This window comes from Aquarana catesbeiana, linkage group LG03 (genome assembly GCF_042186555.1).
Source record: "Aquarana catesbeiana isolate 2022-GZ linkage group LG03, ASM4218655v1, whole genome shotgun sequence".
In the NCBI taxonomy this organism is placed as follows: Eukaryota; Metazoa; Chordata; class Amphibia; order Anura; family Ranidae; genus Aquarana; species Aquarana catesbeiana.
Genome location: NC_133326.1, coordinates 728,589,417 through 728,610,458, shown reverse-complemented (window position 1 = coordinate 728,610,458; position 21,042 = coordinate 728,589,417). Strand labels below are relative to the sequence as shown.

At 45.6% G+C, this 21,042-nt stretch overlaps 1 protein-coding gene across 1 annotated transcript; it reads left to right on the top strand.

Moving 5' to 3' along the window:
- Positions 1-583: 583 nt before the first annotated feature.
- LOC141134946 (E3 ubiquitin/ISG15 ligase TRIM25-like) lies at positions 584-5,072 on the top strand. The gene has a single exon (XM_073624380.1). The coding sequence runs from the start codon at positions 601-603 to the stop codon at positions 2,173-2,175; it is 1,575 nt and encodes a 524-aa protein (XP_073480481.1). The 5' UTR covers positions 584-600; the 3' UTR covers positions 2,176-5,072.
- The last annotated feature ends 15,970 nt before the right edge of the window (positions 5,073-21,042 follow it).

Here is a 21,042-nt window from a genome sequence, read left to right as displayed (position 1 = left end):
ATCCCTATCCAAGTTCTACAAATATAAAAAACACAAAAATAACATCCCCTAGACTGCTCCTTGAAGAAAAAGGGAATGAGCGTGTTGCGTTTTGGGAAGACCTGAGCAGTAATCCAGTGGCTTCTATGGGAGTAGCACTACACAATGGACAAATGTCATTATCTAAATGACCCAATAGAGCATACTTGCTGCTCATATTGTATGCAGCCATATGTTCTGGTGACTTTGGTGTGCTGGTGGTGATTAGCACAGTAGAATCTTTGGAGGTCACTATGGAGATCTGGATGGGATAAAAGGAGAAGCAGTGCACTTCACTTTTATGAACAGGTGTAATCACTATATCTACTGTACTTATGCTCACGTTTGATCACTTATCAATTTTTGACGCATATTTTTTGTGTTTTGTTCATTTATTACATGAATTTTGAGTTTCGATGTATTGTTTATAAAAGTTTTTGAGAGCTGTACCCATGTTTATTTATTAACAAATCAGCTGAGAGCTGAGCTCAGCCTCGCCCTGTGCAAATGAGTTGTAACAGGATCAACTGTATTTCTAGTTCCAGAGACTTGCAGTTTCACTTCCCTCTTCTGCTGTCAGTGATGGCATCTACTGATCTGAGAGCTGAGCTGGAATGTTCCGTCTGTCTGAACATTTATACCGATCCTGTAACCCTGAAATGTGGTCACAACTTCTGCCGGGTCTGTATTGATCCTGTGCTGGATACACAGGAGGGGCCTGGAGGATATTCCTGTCCTGAATGTAGAGAGAAGTTTCCAGATTGTCCTACACTACAGAGGAACATAGCACTACGTAACATAGCAGAGACTTTCCTGTCTGCTCAGCCAGATCAAGAGGAGTCCGGGGTCTTCTGTACTCACTGTGTGGACTCTCCTGTACCTGCTGTTAGATCCTGTTTGCTCTGTGAGGTTTCTCTGTGTGATAAACACCTGAGAGTCCACAAAAAGTCCCCAGAACACATCTTAACTGACCCCACCTTGTCCATGGAGAACAGGAAATGCTCCGTCCATAAGAAGATCCTGGAGTATTACTGCACTGAGGATGATACCTGTATCTGTATGTCTTGTTCTATGATTGGAGAACATAAAGGACATGAGATGCTATCACTGGATGAGGCTTCTGAGAAAAAGAAGGAGACACTGAGGAATGTTCTGCAGTGTCTTCTGACAAAGAGAGAGGAGACTGAGGAAAGAGTCCAGAGTCTGCAGGAACACAGGAGAAAAGTAGAAGAAGAAGAAGAAGCTGGTGACACCGAGAGAGTCACTGCCCTGTTTAGAGATCTCAGGAGACGTCTGGAAGACCTGGAGATGAGAGTCCTGAGGGACATCTCCGCGAGGGCAGAGCGGATCTCCATCTCCATCCGGGATCTGGAAATAAAGAAGGAGGAGCTGTCCAGGAAGATATGTCACATTGAGGAGCTGTGTAACATGACGGATCCACTGACTGTCTTACAGGAATCAGACACAGGTGACTTGTGTGATACTGAGGATGGAGATAATGAGGACAGAGAGAGACATGAGGAACTCCTCCATGATGGAGGGGGTCTGGATGTGGCGGGGGTCTTACACACCGGTTTATCTGATATAATAACAGAGGTAAATGTGCACTTCCCTACACAGGGAGCTGCAGACATTTTACTGGATGGAAACACAGCTAATAATAATCTACAGATATCAGATGACAGGAAAACTGCTTCCAGGTCAGATATAAACCAGAATTACCCAGAAACACCAGAGAGATTTCAGGATGATTCTCAGGTGTTGAGCAGTCAGAGTTTCTCCTCAGGGAGACATTACTGGGAAGTTGATGTTGGGGGGTCGAGGTTGTGGACAGTTGGGATGTGTTACCCCAGTATAGACAGGAGAGGGGGGCAGTCAGCGATTGGATATAATAACAAGTCCTGGGCATTGAACATGTCATGTGATGAGCATATATTGATACATGACAGTGATGAGACCTTCTTACTTGATGACATCTTTAGTAAGAGAGTCAGGATATATCTGGATTATGAGGCCGGGCGAATCTCCTTTTATGATCTGTGTGACCCAATCCGACATCTCCACACCTTCACCACCACCTTCACTGAGCCCCTCCATGCTGGGTTATGTGTATGGGGAGGTTGTATAAAGATCTGTGGTGGGAATCAAGAGATGTGAGAACTCCGCCCAGAGTCTGATGGCATCACAGGGATGGGTGATGGGATTGGTTCATTTTTCAACCAATGCTTTGAGGAAGTGGTGGCTCCTGGAAGAAGTATGAGGGATGTCATTGCAGACCTTCTTCTGAAAATGCTAATTATCTGGCTGTGTGTAATATAGGAACCTTTATTTTTCTGAGTCTCCCTGTAACTTAGTTCTTTTACCTGTTGGTTCTGCTGTTATTATTCAACTCCCTTTAGGAGACCAATCTCTCCAGAAAAAGTGGCAGTTAGAGGGTTGGGACAAACCATTTACCAATGACAGGGGGGCTTACAATGGTCAGCTTTTATTCATTGATGTAAAACCTTTACACCAAAAGGAAACAAAAATGTTGGTGTAACGGCTTATAAAGTGTTATCTGGAGTTCGGCTTTAATTTCTTAGTCACTTATGTAAAGTCCATCTAATTCTACTAGTCCATCTAACACCCCTCTCTCCAGACAATGCTGCTGTCCAAGGGGGTCTCCACTGCTCCTCCATAGATAGAGAAGCCACCCTAAAGGTTGGTACACACAAGCCAAATATCAGCTTAGTTAACATGGCAACTTTTCATTTTTTTTTCTCCATTCAGCCCACTGAATTATATACTTCAATTTCGGCTCTCACACCTGTTTACTCCTTATGGACCAGGCCATATTTCACTTTCTGCTATGTGTCTGTTCATGAGTCTATAACTTTGTAATTACTTATGATAAAGAGATGATACATATATTGTTTTTAGGGGGGACAAACTGGGCTCTCTCGTGACCCTAAAGTCCTCTGAGAATTTTTTTCATTTATTTGCATCTTAAGGGGAAAAAGAGTAAAAATCTGAAAAGAAAAAAATATGTATTTTTTCAGGTTTGATCAGTAATATTTGGAACACAAGTACCATTAATGTGAGGGAAAACATTCATTTTATTCTGCTGCTTGTTCTATTTACTGCAACATTAAAATTACATTTTTGGTACAAAGCATGTTAACCTACTTCTGCCCCGGAAGGATTTGCCTCCTTCCTGACCAGGCCATTTTTTGCGATACGGCACTGTGTCACTTTAACTGACAATTGCGCAGTCGTGCGACGTTGTACCCAAACAAAATTGACGTCATTTTTTCCCCACAAATAGAGATTTCATTTGGTGGTATTTGATCACCTCTGCGTTTTTTATTTTTTGCGCTATAAACAAAAAAAGAGCGACCATTTTGAAAAAAGCACAATATTTTGTACTTTTTGCTATAATAAATATCCCAATTTTTTTTTATAAGTTTCTTCATCAGTTTAGGCCGATCTGTATTTTTTTACTTTTTTTGGTAAAAAAAAATTGCAATAAGCGTATATATTGATTGGTTTGCACAAACGTTATAGTGTCTACAAAAAAGGGGATAGATTTATGACATTTTTATTTTTTTTTATTAGTAATGGTGGCGATCTGCGATTTTTATCAGGACTGCGACATTGTGGCGGACAGATCGGACACTTTTGACACTTTTTTGGGACCATTGACATTTATACAGCGATCAGCACTATAAATAGCCACTGATTACTGTATAAATGTCACTGGCAGGGAAGGGGTTAAGACTAGGGGGTGATCAAGAGGTTGAATGTGTTCCCTGGGAGTGTTCTAACTGTGGGGGAATGTGGCTGACTAGAGGAGGAGAGAGATTGTTGTTCCTACTTAGAAGGAGCACACAATCTGTCTCCTCTCCCCTGACAGAACCGGGATTGGTGTGTTTACACACACAGATCCCCGTTCTCGCTTTGTCACGAGCGATCGCGGGTGCCCGCCGGTCATCGCACCCACAGGGCATCGCTCTGGGGCCTGCTACAGTGTCTTGCCAACCTGCCATAGTATATCTGCGGCAGCTGGTCCGGAAGGGGTTAAAGTTATTTACAAAGGGAATACAGCTTTTTTTTGTTTGTTTTTTGCATACATTTCATTTTTCTTATAATGCATCTGTAATTTATAGTTCTTACTGATTTAAAATAAAACAGATATGCCCTAAACCACATATTTTTAACAGTATATCCTTAAAGATAACAATGTATATATGTGCTTTATTAAAAAAAAAAAAAAAAAACGTTTCCAGCAAATGATTTTAAACAGAAACATGGAACAGCTGATAAAACTGTTAAATAGTTGATTATGCAGGTTGAAATGAAAGGGTTAGGTAGTAAAAAAAAAAAAAAAAAAAGAGCATGTCCTGGTTAATTAAGAGTTAACTCCCTGTGCACACAATAACAACTTTCCTCTGTCAGCTGCAGCTCTCTCACTGCAAAATCCCTTTGACAAGGAATGCAGGAGATAAGATTGCTACTATGTTACTTGTTTGTTTTGACTTAAAATGTTACAATACAATTCTCATAAAGATTGTCTGTCAGAGTGATCATTCAGTGAGGAAGACTTCTCACTAGCTTCCAGTCATAGGATTTCACGGGCTGTGCATAGGGTTGCCACCTCATCCCTTTAAACCTGAACACATATGAACACACAAAACACGGGTTCTGAGACTAATTCAGTGCAGATAAGACACCAAGTGAGTTTCATTACCACCTTAATCAGCCACAGAACCCGTGTAACTAATATGTGTTCGGGTTTAAAGGGATGAGATGGCAACTCTAGCTGTGTACAGGAGCTCAGTAGAAGCTGGAGATAAGAAAAGATAAGATCCTACAAGATGTATAAGACACTCCCTGTGTACAGAGAAGGGGGTTTTATGGACATCTGTAAGATGCCCAAGGTAGGCAACTGGTCAATACCGGACACTTTCACCCCCTTCCTGCCCAGGCCAATTTTCAGCTTTCAGCGCTGTCACACTTTGAGTGACAATTGCGCACTCATGCAACACCATATGACATTTTTATCATTTTCTTCATACAACTTGAACTTTCTTTTGGTGGTGTTATATCCTCAGTGGATTTTTACTTTTTGCTAAATGATAAAAAAAGACTGAAAATTTTGAAAAAAATATGTGTTTTTCTTCATTTCTGTTATAAAAGTTTGCAAATAAATAATCGTTCTTCATAAATTATTGGTCAAACTGTACTTTGCTATATTTCTTTGGTGAAAATAACACAAATAAGTGTATATTATTTAGTCTGTAGGAAAGTTATAGAATCCACAAGCCATGGAATGTATATCTTAAAATTGATCAATCCTGATGTTCTGACGGCCAATCTCATTTCTTGAGGCCTGAAAATGCCAGGACAGTACAAATACCCCCCAAATGACCCCTTTTTGCAAAGTAGACAGTCCAAGGTATTTCGTTAGAGGCATGGCAAATTTTTTGAAGTTGTAATTTTTTGTCATCATTATTTGGAAAATGAAGAAACGCAGCCACTGTGCCCATCAAATGCAGCCACTGTGCCATCAAACGCAGCCACTGTGCCCATCAAATGCAGCCACTGTGCCATCAAACTCAGCCACTGTGCCATCAAACGTAGCTACTGTACCCATCAAATGCAGCCAGTGTGCCCATCAATTGCCGCTACTGTGCCCCATCAAATGCTGCCAGTGTGCCCATCAATAGCCGCTACTGTACCCATCAAATGCAGCCAGTGTGCCCATCAATTGCCGCTACTGTGCCCCATCAAATGCTGCCAGTGTGCCCATCAATTGCCGCTACTGTGCCCCATCAAATGCTGCCAGTGTGCATCGCCCGGCACTTACCTGTCTCACAGCGGGTCAGCGGCGGTGTCCTGCACGCTCCTCAATGTCTTCTTCCGTCCTCTCTATCAGGCGTCCAATCACAGCGCCTGACGTTTCAGCCAATCAGGTGACAGGTAACAGACCCGAGCACCTGATTGGCTGAGAGGAGGTTCAGTGTTAGCAAAGCAAATTCCTTCGCTTTGCTAACACACAGCTGAGTGAACAGCGAACACACAGCATTGCGCCCGCTGTTCATCTTTTTGGGCGCCTATTAGAGCATACGCAGGGCCGGACTGGGAATGAAAACCAGCCCTGGAAAAAATGTCATACCAGCCCCATAGCATTATTATACCAGCCCAACAGCATAACGTCATTATTTTCTTGTTCATAAAATGGAAAACCATGCATTTTAAAGCGTGCATTATATATAGATAAGACACATATAAAAGCACATAGGGCTCTGTGATTGGCCCTCCTGATCACATGACGGCTGTGTGGAATCACAGCCATCATGTGATGTAAATAGAGAGCCGTTTTCTAGGCAATTGGCTCTCCTCTCCTCACACGGAAGTTGTCGGAGAGGAGAGCGGATCTCTGCAGCCGGCCAGTGATCAGTGAGAATGAGCTGTTTTTTACAGCTTTTTACACATTGATCACAAGCCTACTGTCCCCACTCATGTCCCAACACAATGTAAACACACAAAGTCCCCAAAACACTGTCCCCACACACATGTCCCCACACAGTAAAAAAACCTGTCCCCCACATATGTAACAATAAAATCACATGTCCCAATGATCATCTGCGTACATATGTCTGTGATCACACAAACCAATTATTATACACTTAACATAATTTTTTTACCAAAGACATGTAGCAGAATACATTTTGGCTTACATTTATGACAAAATTAGATTTTATTGGATTTCTTTTAAAATAGAAAGAAGAAAATATTGTTTTTTTTTCCAAATTTCCGCTCTTTTTTTCCGCTTATATCGCAAAAAATAAAAAACGGAGTCGTGAATAAATACCACCAAAAGAAAGCTCTATTTGTGTGAACAGCGTTGTATGACCGCGCAATTGTCATTGAAAGTGTGACAGCGCTGAAAGCTGAAAATTGGCCTGGGAAGGAAGGGGGTGAAAGTGCCCGGTAATGCACACAAAAAATAAAACAAATTGCCTGCACACCACTCTGTCCCTTAATGCCCACCTCCTTTTTATAGGGCACACAGTGTATAGGAATGTATAAGGTAAAACATGGTGGGATTTCCCCACCCAGGGGAAATACAACTGGGCAGTGGCGGTGCGTCCATTGCACCCGTCAATCTTCAATAGACAGATTCATGCATTGCATGAATCTATCTATTGTCGCTGCTGCCGCCCCCTATTCAGGTGTCCGGCACCCTTGTTGGGCATCGGGCATGTGAATTACAGCGGCGGGGGTGTTTTTAGAAGTGCCTGATTAGAGCCGTCAGCTCTAATAGGCTTCCAAATTGGTAAACATGGGCACACTGCTGTGCGTTCGCTGCTTACACAGTGCTGTGTTAGGAAATCAAATAAATCGCTTCCCTAACACTGACTCGCCTCTCAGCCAATCAGGTGCACTGGGTCTGGTTACCTGTCACCTGATTGGCTGAAGCGACAGGCGCTGTGATTGGATGCCTATCGGAGGGAGCGTGGAGCAACGCGCTGACCTGAGACAGGTAAGTGCCGGGCGGGGGGGACACTGGCAGGATTTAATGGGCAAACTGGTGGCAATTGATGGGGCAAACTGGCGGCAATTGATGGTTACAGTGGCTGCGTTTGATGGGCACAGTGGCTGCTTTTGATGGGCACAGTGGCGGCAATTTATGGGTACAGTGGCTGCGTTTGATGGGCACAGTGGCTGTGTTTAATGGGCACAGTGGTGGCAATTTATGGGTACAGTGGCTGCGTTTGATGGGCACAGTGGCTGCGTTTGCTGGGCACAGTGGCAGCATTTAATGGGCACAGTGGCAGCGTTTAATGGGCACAGTGGTGGCACTTCATGGGTGCAGTGGCTGCGTTTGATGGTACAGTGGCAGCGTTTAATGGGCACAGTGGCTGCAATTAATGGGTACAGTGGCTGCGTTTGATGGGGCACAGTGGCAGCAATTTATGGGTACACTGGCAGCGTTTGGGCACAGTGACTGTGTTTAATGGGCACAGTGGTGGCAATTGATGGGTACAGTGGCTGCGTTTGATGGTACAGTGGCTGTGTTTAATGGGCACAGTGGTGGCAATTTATGGGTACAGTGGCTGCGTTTGCCCATCAAACGCAGCCACTGTACCATCAAACGCAGTCACTGTACCCATAAATTGCCACCACTGTGCCCATTAAACACAGCCACTGTACCATCAAACGCTGCCACTGTACCCATCAATTGCAGCCACTGTACCCATCAATTGCAGCCACTGTACCCATCAATTGCAGCCACTGTGCCCATCAAACGCCGCCACTGTACCCATAAATTGCCACCACTGTGCCCATTAAACGCTGCCACTGTACCATCAAACGCAGCCACTGTACCCATCAATTGCAGCCACTATGCCCATCAAACGCTGCCACTGTACCATCAAACGCAGCCACTGTACCATCAAACGCAGCCACTGTACCCATCAATTGCAGCCACTGTGCCCATCAAACGCTGCCACTGTACCATCAAACGCAGCCACTGTACCATCAAACGCAGCCACTGTACCATCAAACGCAGCCACTGTACCCATAAATTGCCACCAATGTGCCCATCAAACGCTGCCACTGTACCATCAAACGCAGCCACTGTACCATCAAACGCAGCCACTGTACCCATCAATTGCAGCCACTGTGCCCATTAAACGCTGCCACTGTACCACCAAACGCAGCCACTGTACCATCAAACGCAGCCACTGTACCCATCAATTGCAGCCACTGTGCCCATTAAACGCTGCCACTGTACCATCAAACGCAGCCACTGTACCATCAAACGCAGCCACTGTACCCATAAATTGCCACCACTGTGCCCATCAAACGCAGCCACTGTACCATCAAACGCAGCCACTGTACCCATAAATTGCCACCACTGTGCCAATTAAACACAGCCACTGTGCCCATCAAACGCAGCCACTGTACCATCAAACGCAGCCACTGTACCCATACATTGCCACCACTGTGCCCATCAAACGCAGCCACTGTACCATCAAACGCAGCCACTGTACCATCAAACGCTGCCACTGTACCATCAAACGCAGCCACTGTACCATCAAACGCAGCCACTGTACCCATAAATTGCCACCACTGTGCCCATTAAACGCTGCCACTGTACCATCAAACGCAGCCACTGTACCATCAAACGCAGCCACTGTACCCATCATTTGCAGCCACTGTGCCCATCAAACGCATCCACTGTACCATCAAACGCAGCGACTGTACCCATAAATTGCCACCACTGTGCCCATTAAACGCTGCCACTGTACCATCAAACGCAGCCACTGTACCCATCAATTGCAGCCACTGTGCCCATCAAACGCATCCACTGTGCCATCAAACACAGCCACTGTACCCATAAATTGCCACCACTGTGCCCATTAAACGCTGCCACTGTACCATCAAACGCAGCCACTGTACCCATACATTGCCACCACTGTGCCCATCAAACGCAGCCACTGTACCATCAAACGCAGCCACTGTACCCATAAATTGCCACCACTGTACCCATCAAACGCAGCCACTGTACCATCAAATGCAGCCACTGTACCCATCAATTGCAGCCACTGTGCCCATCAAACGCAGCCACTGTACCATCAAACGCAGCCACTGTACCATCAAACGCAGCCACTGTACCCATAAATTGCCACCACTGTGCCCATTAAACGCTGCCACTGTACCATCAAACGCAGCCACTGTACCATCAAACGCAGCCACTGTACCCATCAATTGCAGCCACTGTGCCCATCAAACGCATCCACTGTACCATAAAACGCAGCGACTGTACCCATAAATTGCCACCACTGTGCCCATTAAACGCTGCCACTGTACCCATCAAACGCAGCCACTGTACCCATCAATTGCAGCCACTGTGCCCATCAAACGCAGCCACTGTACCATCACAGTGGCGGCAATTGATGGGTACAGTGGCTGCGTTTGATGGTACAGTGGCAGCGTTTAATGGGCACAGTGGTGGCAATTTATGGGTACAGTGGCTGTGTTTGATGGTACAGTGGCTGCAATTGTTGGGTACAGTGGCTGCGTTTGATGGTACAGTGGCTGCAATTGTTGGGTACAGTGGCTGCGTTTGATGGTACAGTGGCGGCGTTTGATGGGCACAGTGGCTGCAATTGATGGGTACAGTGGCTGCGTTTGATGGTACAGTGGCTGCAATTGTTGGGTACAGTGGCTGCGTTTGATGGTACAGTGGCTGCAATTGTTGGGTACAGTGGCTGCAATTGTTGGGTACAGTGGCTGCGTTTGATGGTACAGTGGCTGCGTTTGATGGTACAGTGGCTGCAATTGTTGGGTACAGTGGCAGCGTTTGATGGGCAGGGCACAGTGTTGGCAATCTATGGGCACAGTGGCAGCGTTTGATGGTACAGTGGCTGCAATTGATGGGCAGGGCACGAGAGAGAGAGAGAGAGAGAGAGAGAGAGAGAGAGAGAGAGAGAGAGAGAGAGAGAGGGAAGAGAGAGAGAGAGAGAGAGAGAGAGAGAGAGAGAGGGAAGAGAGAGAGAGAGAGAGAGAGAGATTTTTTAATATCTTGTGCTGTAGCACCGCGCGGGACGAGGCAAAATGGAGTAGCACGGCGTTCTCCTGCTCCTCCCCCACAGGCACACAGACAGAGCGAGGCATGATGAGTGTGGTGGGCGGAGCGCCGGCCGAACGGCGGATGATCTTTAGGTCAGGAGTCAGGACACAGCGGCCCCCCCCCGAGACACACCTAGGCAGTGAGCGGCCCCCCCCCGAGACACACACAGGCAGTGAGCGGCCCCCCCCCGAGACACACACAGGCAGTGAGCGCCCCCCCCCCGAGACACACACAGGCAGTGAGCGCCCCCCCCCGAGACACACACAGGCAGTGAGCGCCCCCCCCCAGACACACACAGGCAGTAAGCGCCCCCCCCCCGAGACACACACAGGCAGTGAGCGGCCCCCCCCCGAGACACACACAGGCAGTGAGCGCCCCCCCCCCGAGACACACACAGGCAGTGAGCGCCCCCCCCCGAGACACACACAGGCAGTGAGCGCCCCCCCCCAGACACACACAGGCAGTAAGCGCCCCCCCCCCCAGACACACACAGACAGTGAGCGCCCCCCCCCCAGACACACACAGACAGTGAGCGCCCCCCCCCCCCAGACACACACAGACAGTGAGCGCCCCCCCCCCCCAGACACACACAGACAGTGAGCGCCCCCCCCCAGACACACACAGACAGTGAGCGCCCCCCCCCCCAGACACACACAGACAGTGAGCGCCCCCCCCGGAGACACACACAGGCAGTGAGTCAGTGACACACAGCCATGGCATAGTGCAGCAGCGGCGGCCGCCGCTGCTGCTCTTTAGATTGCTGTTGCTGACACAGGCACTGTGAGCAGCCCCAGCAGTACTGTGTGCAGCCAGCCTACCGGGATATTTCCCGGTATCCCGGTAGGCCAGTCCGGCCCTGAGCATACGGCTCTAATCAGGTGCTTCTAAAAAACACCCCCGCCGCTGTAATTCAGGTGCCCAGCACCCGAAAAGAGGCTGGACATCTGAATAGGGGGTGTTAGCGGGGACCATAGATAGATTCATGCAATGCATGAATCTATCTATGGTGATAGAGCGGTGCCAGGAGAGAGGGGCACCCTTTATGGATGCCCCGCCACTGCCTATATGTGTAATGCCCTCTTCCTCCTTGCTGGGTCTGTAGGATTTTTGTGATGCCTTGTAAGGTAACAGTTATCCACCCTTATCTGTAGCCTCAAGCCTATAGGATCTTGTCAGAGATTCATTACTGGGGGGGGGGTGTAACTCAACATCTGTGGGCCTATTGAGGTTCTAAACTATGAACATTGTGCTGTTTGTTGTATTTTTCATAAAACTATTGAAACATAAAACAAAATTTATATGCAGCTCCTGTTACCTTAGTTAAAGTATAACGAAAGGCAATTTTTTTTTTAGTTATGATTAAGTGGAGAGGGATTAGAACCCCTGACGGTTTTTATTGCTGTCTATGTCCCCATTAAGGAGATTCCCCCTCTCTATTTGTCTTATTTACCATTATCTTCGAAAGTGAAAATAAAAGAAAATCCCACATTTTGGGTTGTCCGCACAAAAGTAATAGAAGGGAAATCTATTAATGGGGACATTGAATCTGGTGACCTGGGGGTCCCCAATGAGTTCCCTTTAATTTACAAGGATTTCCTCTCACTTGTTTTGGCTATGGGACAGGAAGTGGAGGGAAATGGGACACAGATGGGCAAAACAATCTGACCGGGGTTATAACCCTCCCTTACGCTATGCAAAAGTTTTGGCTTTAGTTCTACTTTAACTGCTGCCTCTTCTGGTCTGGAATTTTCTAGCTAGCTTTAGTAAATTGCTCAGTGAGCAGCGTGGTGTAAAAAGTTTCAACAATTGGCGCTAGTGTGTGGTTTCTTCTTGGATGGGTTCTCTGACAGCCTTGCTGTACTATGTGCGGCTTTACTTTTCTTGCAGAGCATCGCTGCCAGTCACTCTTTTGTGAAGGCTCCAGAGTCCGGTGTTAATGGTGGATGGTCCGGTATCATTTGTTAGCCCATGGTGATGAGCTTGTCTTCATTGGGTTAGCTTTGATGAAACAAGAAAAGCAATGTTCTAGGAAGGGTATTTTTCCTCCTCCTCCCTCCTCTGAGAGTAGTTGTAGGAGACCTATGGAAGTTCTTGATATACCACCGCATGTGTTTTCCCATCCTTCAAATTCAGGCAAGTATTAAAAATTACCTCCAAGTTTGGACCAACTTTTCTTTAATGGTAAGTAAGTGTGACCTAACCTGAGGACTAGGAATGTCCTATGGGAAAGCCCACCTCGTATACACAAGAACCCTTTAGGGTGGAGACATGATACCAATAAGAACATAAGAACACCAATTGCTACACTCCCATTTATTGGAGGCTCAATATCCCCTATTACCAGTGCTACAGTGTTGGATGTAATGGGTTCAAGGTAAGGGTCATTCCACATGACTCCCTTCCCCAAAAGACTTCTTTCATATGATGCATATATTGAGAGCAGTACTGGAAGGTCATCTAGAGTCCAAGGGTGAAAATGTCAAACTGCGCCCCTCCTCAAGATGTAGGAACATAAATTACCCCAGTACAAATCCACCCCTGCTGAAATCCCCCCCCCCCCCCCGGGCACAAATCTTTGCCCCTAGCCCCCAAATCCCCCAAACACAAATGCCCCTTCCCCCAACAAAATACACCCCCTCCTAGCACAAATCGTCTACCCCTCAAATTTCCTATCCGAGTACACATCCTCTCCCCTCCAAACCAACCCCCCTCCCTCCTAGTACAAATGCGCCCCCAAAATTTCCCCTCTTAGCACAAACTGCTCCCCCTTCACCATATCACCCCTTCTAGCACAAACCCCCCAAATACCCCCTTCTAGCACAAAACCACTTCTCCCTGCCAACACAAATCCCCCTACATCACAACTCCTAGCAATTCTTACCCACTGCTGCTCCCCAAATTGCCCCCTCCCAGCACAAATCCCCTCCCCCTTAATCTCCCCGCAGCTCCCCTCCATCACACAAGAGACCACAGTACCCAGGGCAGCAGCCCCCTCCTGCCCATCCCTTGTCCTGGCCCTGATTGAGAGCTGGAGTTCCTTGGATGTAGCCTATTCCTCCTTAAAGATGTAGGGACACAGAGGAAAAACAACTTTCCTTAATAGCATCTCAACTCCTCCAATGTGTATTTGCACCAAATCCAACACACAATAGAAAAAATGGCAACCACTCTGATTCATACACAGCATGAGTAATGTGAACATGGGCAGAGCAAATCCCAAACAAAGCAAAATAAATAAAATTCCCACCATACTTTGTCCCGGCTGACCCAACCGGACTTTCACACCTCCCAATCACCAGGAGGAGGAAAGACTTCTTGTTATGCGATAAAAATGCCATTTATTATGGGGGGGGGGGGCAATTCAAAGAAGAACTCAGAGTGGTGGAATGACCTAGAAAGGGCAAATAGGTAAGTTGTGCTTTGCAAGAAAATGTTCCTCAGAGCTTACTGAATGCCGTGTCATTTCACCTTGCAAAACATATTGAGCAAGGATGAATCTTTGGGTTTAGGAATGACAGGAAATTTCAATGTGTGGTTAAGCTCTGCAGGAAATTGCAGGTCAGCTACAAGTGTAGCAAGAACGGCAGAAATGTAATATATATACAGTATTTATATACACACTATATTACCAAAACTATTGGGACGCCTGCCTTTACATGCACATAAACTTTAATAACATCCCAGTCTTATGCCCTGTACACACACAATAGGATTTTCCGATGGAAAAATGTGTGATAGGACCTTGTTGTCGGAAATTCCGACCGTGTGTAGGCTATATCACACATTTTCCATAGGAATTTCTGACACACAAAGAGCTGGCTATAAATTTTTCCGACAACAAAATCCATTGTCGGAAATTCCGATCGTGTGTAGACAAATCCGGCGCACAAAGTGCCATGCATGCTCGGAATCAAGCAGAAGAGCAGCACTGGCTATTAAATTTCATTTTTCTTGGCTCGTCGTACATGTTGTACATCACCGCGTTCTTGACGTTCGTCATTTCTGACCAACTTTGTGTGACCGTGTGTATGCAAGACAAGTTTGAGCCAACATCCGTCGGAAAAAATCCCATGGATTTTGTTGTCGGAATGTCCGATCAATGTCTGACCGTGTGTACGGGGCATTAGTCCGTAGGGTTCAATATGGAGTTGGCCCACCCTTTGCAGCTATTACAGCTTCAACTCTTCTGGGAAGGCCGTCCACAAGGTTTAGGAGTATGTCTATGGGAATGTTTGACCATTCTTCCAGAAGTGCATTTATGAGGTCAGTAATTACGTCATAAGATACAGAATAAAAAAAGGGGGGCGGAATGTTAACAATAATGCATATAAATTATGACAATCACCACAGTGATTCACAGTATTATCTGTGGTTCACCCAACGCGTTTCCGAGTTTTCAAAATCTCCTTCTTCGGGGGTACATGAAAGGGTCAATTATGTGTCTATAATATATCAACAGGCAGTTTAGACAAATTTAGTAACAACATACACGGATAATAAAATGAAATGTTGTTAATGAGTACATATAACCTGTGTACTTACATGTTTTCTGAAACTGTCATACCGTGTTTCCCCAAAAATAAGACCTACCCCGAAAATAAGACCTACCCTGATTTTCAGGAAGGGCTGCAATATAAACCCTACCCCGAAAATAAGCCCTAGTTTAAAGTGCTGGTGAAATACTAGAGTCCACTCTATGACAGATCTTGGCCCCCCTCCCTCTGCATTCCTTATGCCGCGTACACACGGTTGGACTTTTCGACGGACTAGGTCTGGTGGACTTTTCGACTGACTTTCCAACGGACTTTCCGAACTGACGGACTTGCCTACACACGATCAACCAAAGTCCGACGGATTCGTACGTGATGACGTATGACCGGACTAAAACAAGGAAGTTCATATCCAGTAGCCAATAGCTGCCCTAGCGTCGGTTTTTGTCCGTCAGACTAGCATACAGACGAGCTGACTTTTCGACCGGACTCGAGTCCGTCGGAAAGATTTGAAACATGTTTCATTTCTAGGTCCGTCGAACTTTTGGGAAAAAAAGTCCGCTGGAGCCCACACACGATCAAATTATCCGATGGACTCAGGTTCGCTGGACCAAGTCTGCCATAAAGTCCAGTCGTGTGTGTACGCGGCATTAGAGCTGGAAAGAGGTCTACGGTGGTCCATGGAAGTGCCAAGGTCTCCAGCGGGCCCCCTCCTTCTGCAGTGCTCAAAGAGGGGAAGAGAGCTCTGGCGGGTTACAGATGCGCCCAGCACTAGAAGAAGGTATATGGCACAATTGGATTGCAGACAATACACATTTTGCAATATGTGGTGCTGTGGGTTTTAGGAATTTACAAGCACTTTTACACAATTCCACAGGGGATTTCTGACAGGCAGGGGAGGAAAGAAGACAGCACATGGCATGATAAGACCTACGCCAAAAATAAGCCCTAGCGTGTTTTTGGTTGCCAAAATTAATATAAGACCCGGGCTTATTTTCGGGGAAAACACGGTATGCATAACATTTCAACAAAGTATTAAAAACAACAAGAAAGTAGAGCAGAGTTGTGTCTTGAATCTGCCCGGTTTGTACTCTTTTGTGTCACATTAAGTATGGATGTGCTTGCTGAACGGTGGCCAGAGCACCCCGGGAAAGGATGGTCCCCCAATAGTGCTGAAGTCAAAGAGAGGCGTGACCCTGTAAGTAAGAGCATTTTAGGCTGTATGTGTGTTTATTATACTTTTGTCTAAAAGTCACATATTAATGCCACGCACAGGATGCTAAATTTTATACATACCGTATGATGAGAGAATAAATGCTGCTCATTCACAGGCAATTGTAGTACGCTACCAAACGGGTAGCCACTGGAGAATAGGGTATAAGAAAAGGGGGGGGGTTGAGGGAGGAGAAAGTCTTATTAGTAGGGTCATGTGTGTGTGGACATGATAACTATAGACTGAAATAAAGCTGTCTACATGCCCGGGACAGGTTATTGATCGCCTCCGATCTCATAGTCAGTCATAACAACAGAAGACTCAGATTCTTAATAATTAATAATCATTCTTAATATTACTGATTAACTAAATGTTTGCATAGCCAATGGGTTAACTTGTCCACCAGATGGCCCCCCAATCCCGCATACACACGATTGGACATTCCGACAACAAAATCCATGGATTTTTTCTGACGGATGTTGGCTCAAACTTGTCTTGCATACGCACGGTCACGCAAATCTTGTCGGAAATTGCAAACGTCAAGAACGCGGTGACGTACAAGAATGTACGACGAGCCGAGAAAAAAAAATGAAGTTCAATAGCCAGTGCGGCTCCTTCTGCTTAAATTCAGAGCATGCGTAGAATTTTGTGCAACGGAATTGTGTACACACGATCGGAATTTCTGACAACGGATTTTGCTGTGGGTAAATTTGAGATCCAGATCTTAATATTTTGTGTGACGGAAATTCCGATGGAAAATGTCCGATGGATATATAAAAACCTTAATATAGCACAGTGATCTCCAGAAATCTACAAGCATTTTGGATGAACAGTAATTAATTTATATCTAGTGTGGTTTACTGGACATATATATATATATATATATATATATATATATATATATATATATATATATATATATATATATATATATATGATTAGTTTATTTATTCTTTATAGGCTCACATCCTTTATTGGATCACATTATTTATTGGATCACTGTGCTATATTAAGGTTGATGGTAGCGCTTTATTAACTTTTTATATATTTACTTTTTTTGTGATAGCAGCACATAACACAATAATAGCAGTCATTATCATTTGTTCATCTTAATATATATTTTTGGTTCACAATTTGATACAATCATTCACATCAGTGCTTTAGTCATTTTTATACAAATGTCGGATGGAGCCTACACACGGTCGGAATTTCCGACAACCAGCTCCCATCGCATATTTTCCGTCGGAGAAACCGACCGTGTGTACGGGGCATAAGAATGATTGAGTATAATGCATAATATTTAAAAAAGCCATTATAGGTTACCAAAGTAAATGTTCAGTCCGTGAACACAAACTATGAGATTTAAACATAATGAAATCAATTCTGTATGTTTATATGAAATTGTAATATATGTTATGTCCACCAGATGGCATCAATCTGATCTAACGGTCAGAGATAGCTAATGCGTAAAGTTAGTTGAATCATTAATATATCCAGGTTAAAGGGGTTGTAAAGCTAAATTAATCAATATCCTATCTTTATGCTGCATACATCAGTAATCTAACTGTTATTTCTCCTGAATTTTTTTATTTACCTGTTATATACGTATTATTTTTCTGCACTTCCTCCCTTACTCTCTGGGGTTGATTTACTAAAGGGAAAAAGACTGTGCACTTTTGCAAAGTGCAGTTGCCCTCTGCAAAAGCAGTTGCTCCAGAGCTTAGTAAATAAGCAGAAGCTCTGCTTACTTCCATCATCCAATCATGTGCAAGCAAATATGCTGTTTTTTTTAATTTTCCTTGCACAGGATTGGGTACTCTTTGCAAAGTCAAGCCTTAAACCTCATTTACTAAGCTCTGGAGCGATTGCACTTTCATAGGGCAACTGCACCCTGCAAAGTGCACAGTCTATTTGCCTTTAGTAAATCAACCCCTCTGTATGATATCCTCGGCTTCCGTTTTTTTTGGAGCGCGCTCCCTGCCGCAACGTCGCATCTTCATGGGAACTACAATTCCCTTGATGTTTACCGGCATCGCGCATGCGCAGTGCTGCTTTTTAGCTGTGTGAATGCATGAGAACGAGCCTTGTTCTCATGTCTATCACAGCCTTCGGTGCACAGTACACCTCCCAGCAGCCACGCCCATTCCATCCCTCCCCAGCACGCCCATACACATAGTAGTTAGGATGGCATGGGAGGCGGAGCTACAGCATCTTAGACACGCCCGCGGCTCCCCTTGCCTCCCTTGCCTGTGAACGCAGACAGCGTCTCACCGCAGGCATGTAGTCCCAAGGGAGGGGGCGAGCACGTATAGTAAACCCCAGGCAGAACGGTTTGGATGAGGGGGCAACCTTGTAGAAGAGGAACAGGAAGTTCCAAAATCACACACCAAAAAAGAGGCATTTAAAAAGAAAAACAAAGGAAAAGGTAAGTGAACCAACAGTATGCTACCTTAAAGGAACATAGTTAAAAAAAAAAAAGAACAAACCTTTAGTATCACTTTAAGAATTCAGTATGGTAACTGATGGTGTTGGGACTGAGGAACAAGGGAAAGGATCTGAACAACCGTGAGCATAAGACAGCAAAAAGAGGGGGGACAAATGAATAAACTAATACATTGAATGATGTAAGGACCGTGTGGAGACACAATCCGGCATCTGACCTGATGGTGGATGTCGGAGTGTGCTGCACAGGGCCTACTATTTGTGGGGACTCCCCGCCAACTACGGATGCTGCAAAGTGTCATCGGCTTCCTGAGCCAAGCGTGCACGTCCCCTTCCCAACCGCGCATGCGTGACACAAGCGCAACGCAAGCGCGGCGGAATGAGGGCCTGCACCCACGGCCCAGCAACGCAATGACCTCATCGGTGCACCCAGCATACGCGCCGGAGTGGCAAGATGGTGGCTGGACGGAATAAATCCATCTAAATGGTCAACCATACACAAGCCACCGCGGATTACCAAATCCAGACGGCTTAGTGTGGCGGGCATAATGAGTGCAAATCCCGGGGGTGGGGGGCCCAAATACTGGCATAGTAGTCAAAAAGAGGAAAAGTGTGGTCAAATCCTATGCTTAGGGAAACATTAGGTGCAGTGTAAACCTAGAGGAGAGGACTGAAATATATGTATGAGCGGATGTATTCAAGCCAACTTTATAGACGGGCAGATTACTAAGGACAGAACTCCTGCTCATAACACTGATACAGGGAGCAGTAACCATAAATGCATAACATTTCAAATATCATTTAATGTAAATACAATTATTATTGCATGTATGAGACTCACATTTTATTACATATAGATGACAATATGAATTCAATGATGTTTACATAACAGTTTATATATATCTCTAATGAATGTACACACCATATACCGTATTTATCGGTGTATAACACGCGTCGGCGTATAACACGCACCCCAAGTTTAGGAGGGAATTTTAAGGGAAAAAACTTTTAGGAGGGAAGTTTAAAGAAAAAAAACTTACGTTTAAATGTCCATCAATGTAGCCTCATCAGTGTCCATCCGTAGCCTTGTCAGTGTCATTTGCAGCCTTACCAGTGTCATTGCAGCCTTGTCAGTGTAGCCTTGTCAGTGTCATTGTAGCCTTGTCAGTGTCATTGCAGCCTTGTCATTGTCATTTGCAGCCTTGTCAGTGTCATTGTAGCCTTGTCAGTGTCATTTGCAGCCTTGTCAGTGTCATTGCAGCCTTGTCAGTGTCATTGCAGCCTTGTCAGTGTCATTGCAGCCTTGTCAGTGTCATTTGCAGCCTTGTCAGTGTCATTTGCAGCCTTGTCAGTGTCATTTGCAGCCTTACCAGTGTCATTGCAGCCTTGTCAGTGTCATTGCAGTCTTGTCAGTGTCATTTGCAGCCTTGACAGTGTCATTGCAGCCTTGTCAGTGTCATTGCAGCCTTGTCAGTGTCATTGCAGCCTTGTCAGTGTCATTTGCAGCCTTGTCAGTGTCATTTGCAGCCTTGTCAGTGTCATTTGCAGCCTTGTCAGTGTCATTTGCAGCCTTGTCAGTGTCATTTGCAGCCTTGTCAGTGTCATTTGCAGCCTTACCAGTGTCATTGCAGCCTTGTCAGTGTCATTGCAGCCTTGTCAGTGTCATTGCAGCCTTGTCAGTGTCATTGCAGTCTTGTCAGTGTCATTTGCAGCCTTGACAGTGTCATTGCAGCCTTGTCAGTGTCATTGCAGTCTTGTCAGTGTCATTTGCAGCCTTGTCAGTGTCATTGCAGCCTTGTCAGTGTCATTTGCAGCCTTGTCAGTGTCATTGCAGCCTTGACAGTGTCATTGCAGCCTTGACAGTGTCATTGCAGCCTTGACAGTGTCATTGCAGCCTTGTCAGTGTCATTTGCAGCCTTGTCAGTGTCATTGCAGCCTTGTCAGTGTCATTTGCAGCCTTGACAGTGTCATTGCAGCCTTGTCAGTGTCATTGCAGCCTTGTCAGTGTCATTTGCAGCCTTGTCATTGCAGCCTTGTCAGTGTCATTTGCAGCCTTGTCAGTGTCATTGCAGTCTTGTCAGTGTCATTGCAGCCTTGTCAGTGTCATTGCAGCCTTGTCAGTGTCATTTGCAGCCTTGTCAGTGTCATTGCAGTCTTGTCAGTGTCATTGCAGCCTTGTCAGTGTCATTTGCAGCCTTGTCAGTGTCAGTGTAGCCTTGTCAGTGTCATTTGCAGCCTTGTCATTGCAGCCTTGCCAG

Excerpts from the sequence above, each read along its gene's own strand:
- LOC141134946 (XM_073624380.1), top strand. The coding sequence starts at position 601 with ATGGCATCTACTGATCTGAGAGCTGAGCTGGAATGTTCCGTCTGTCTG.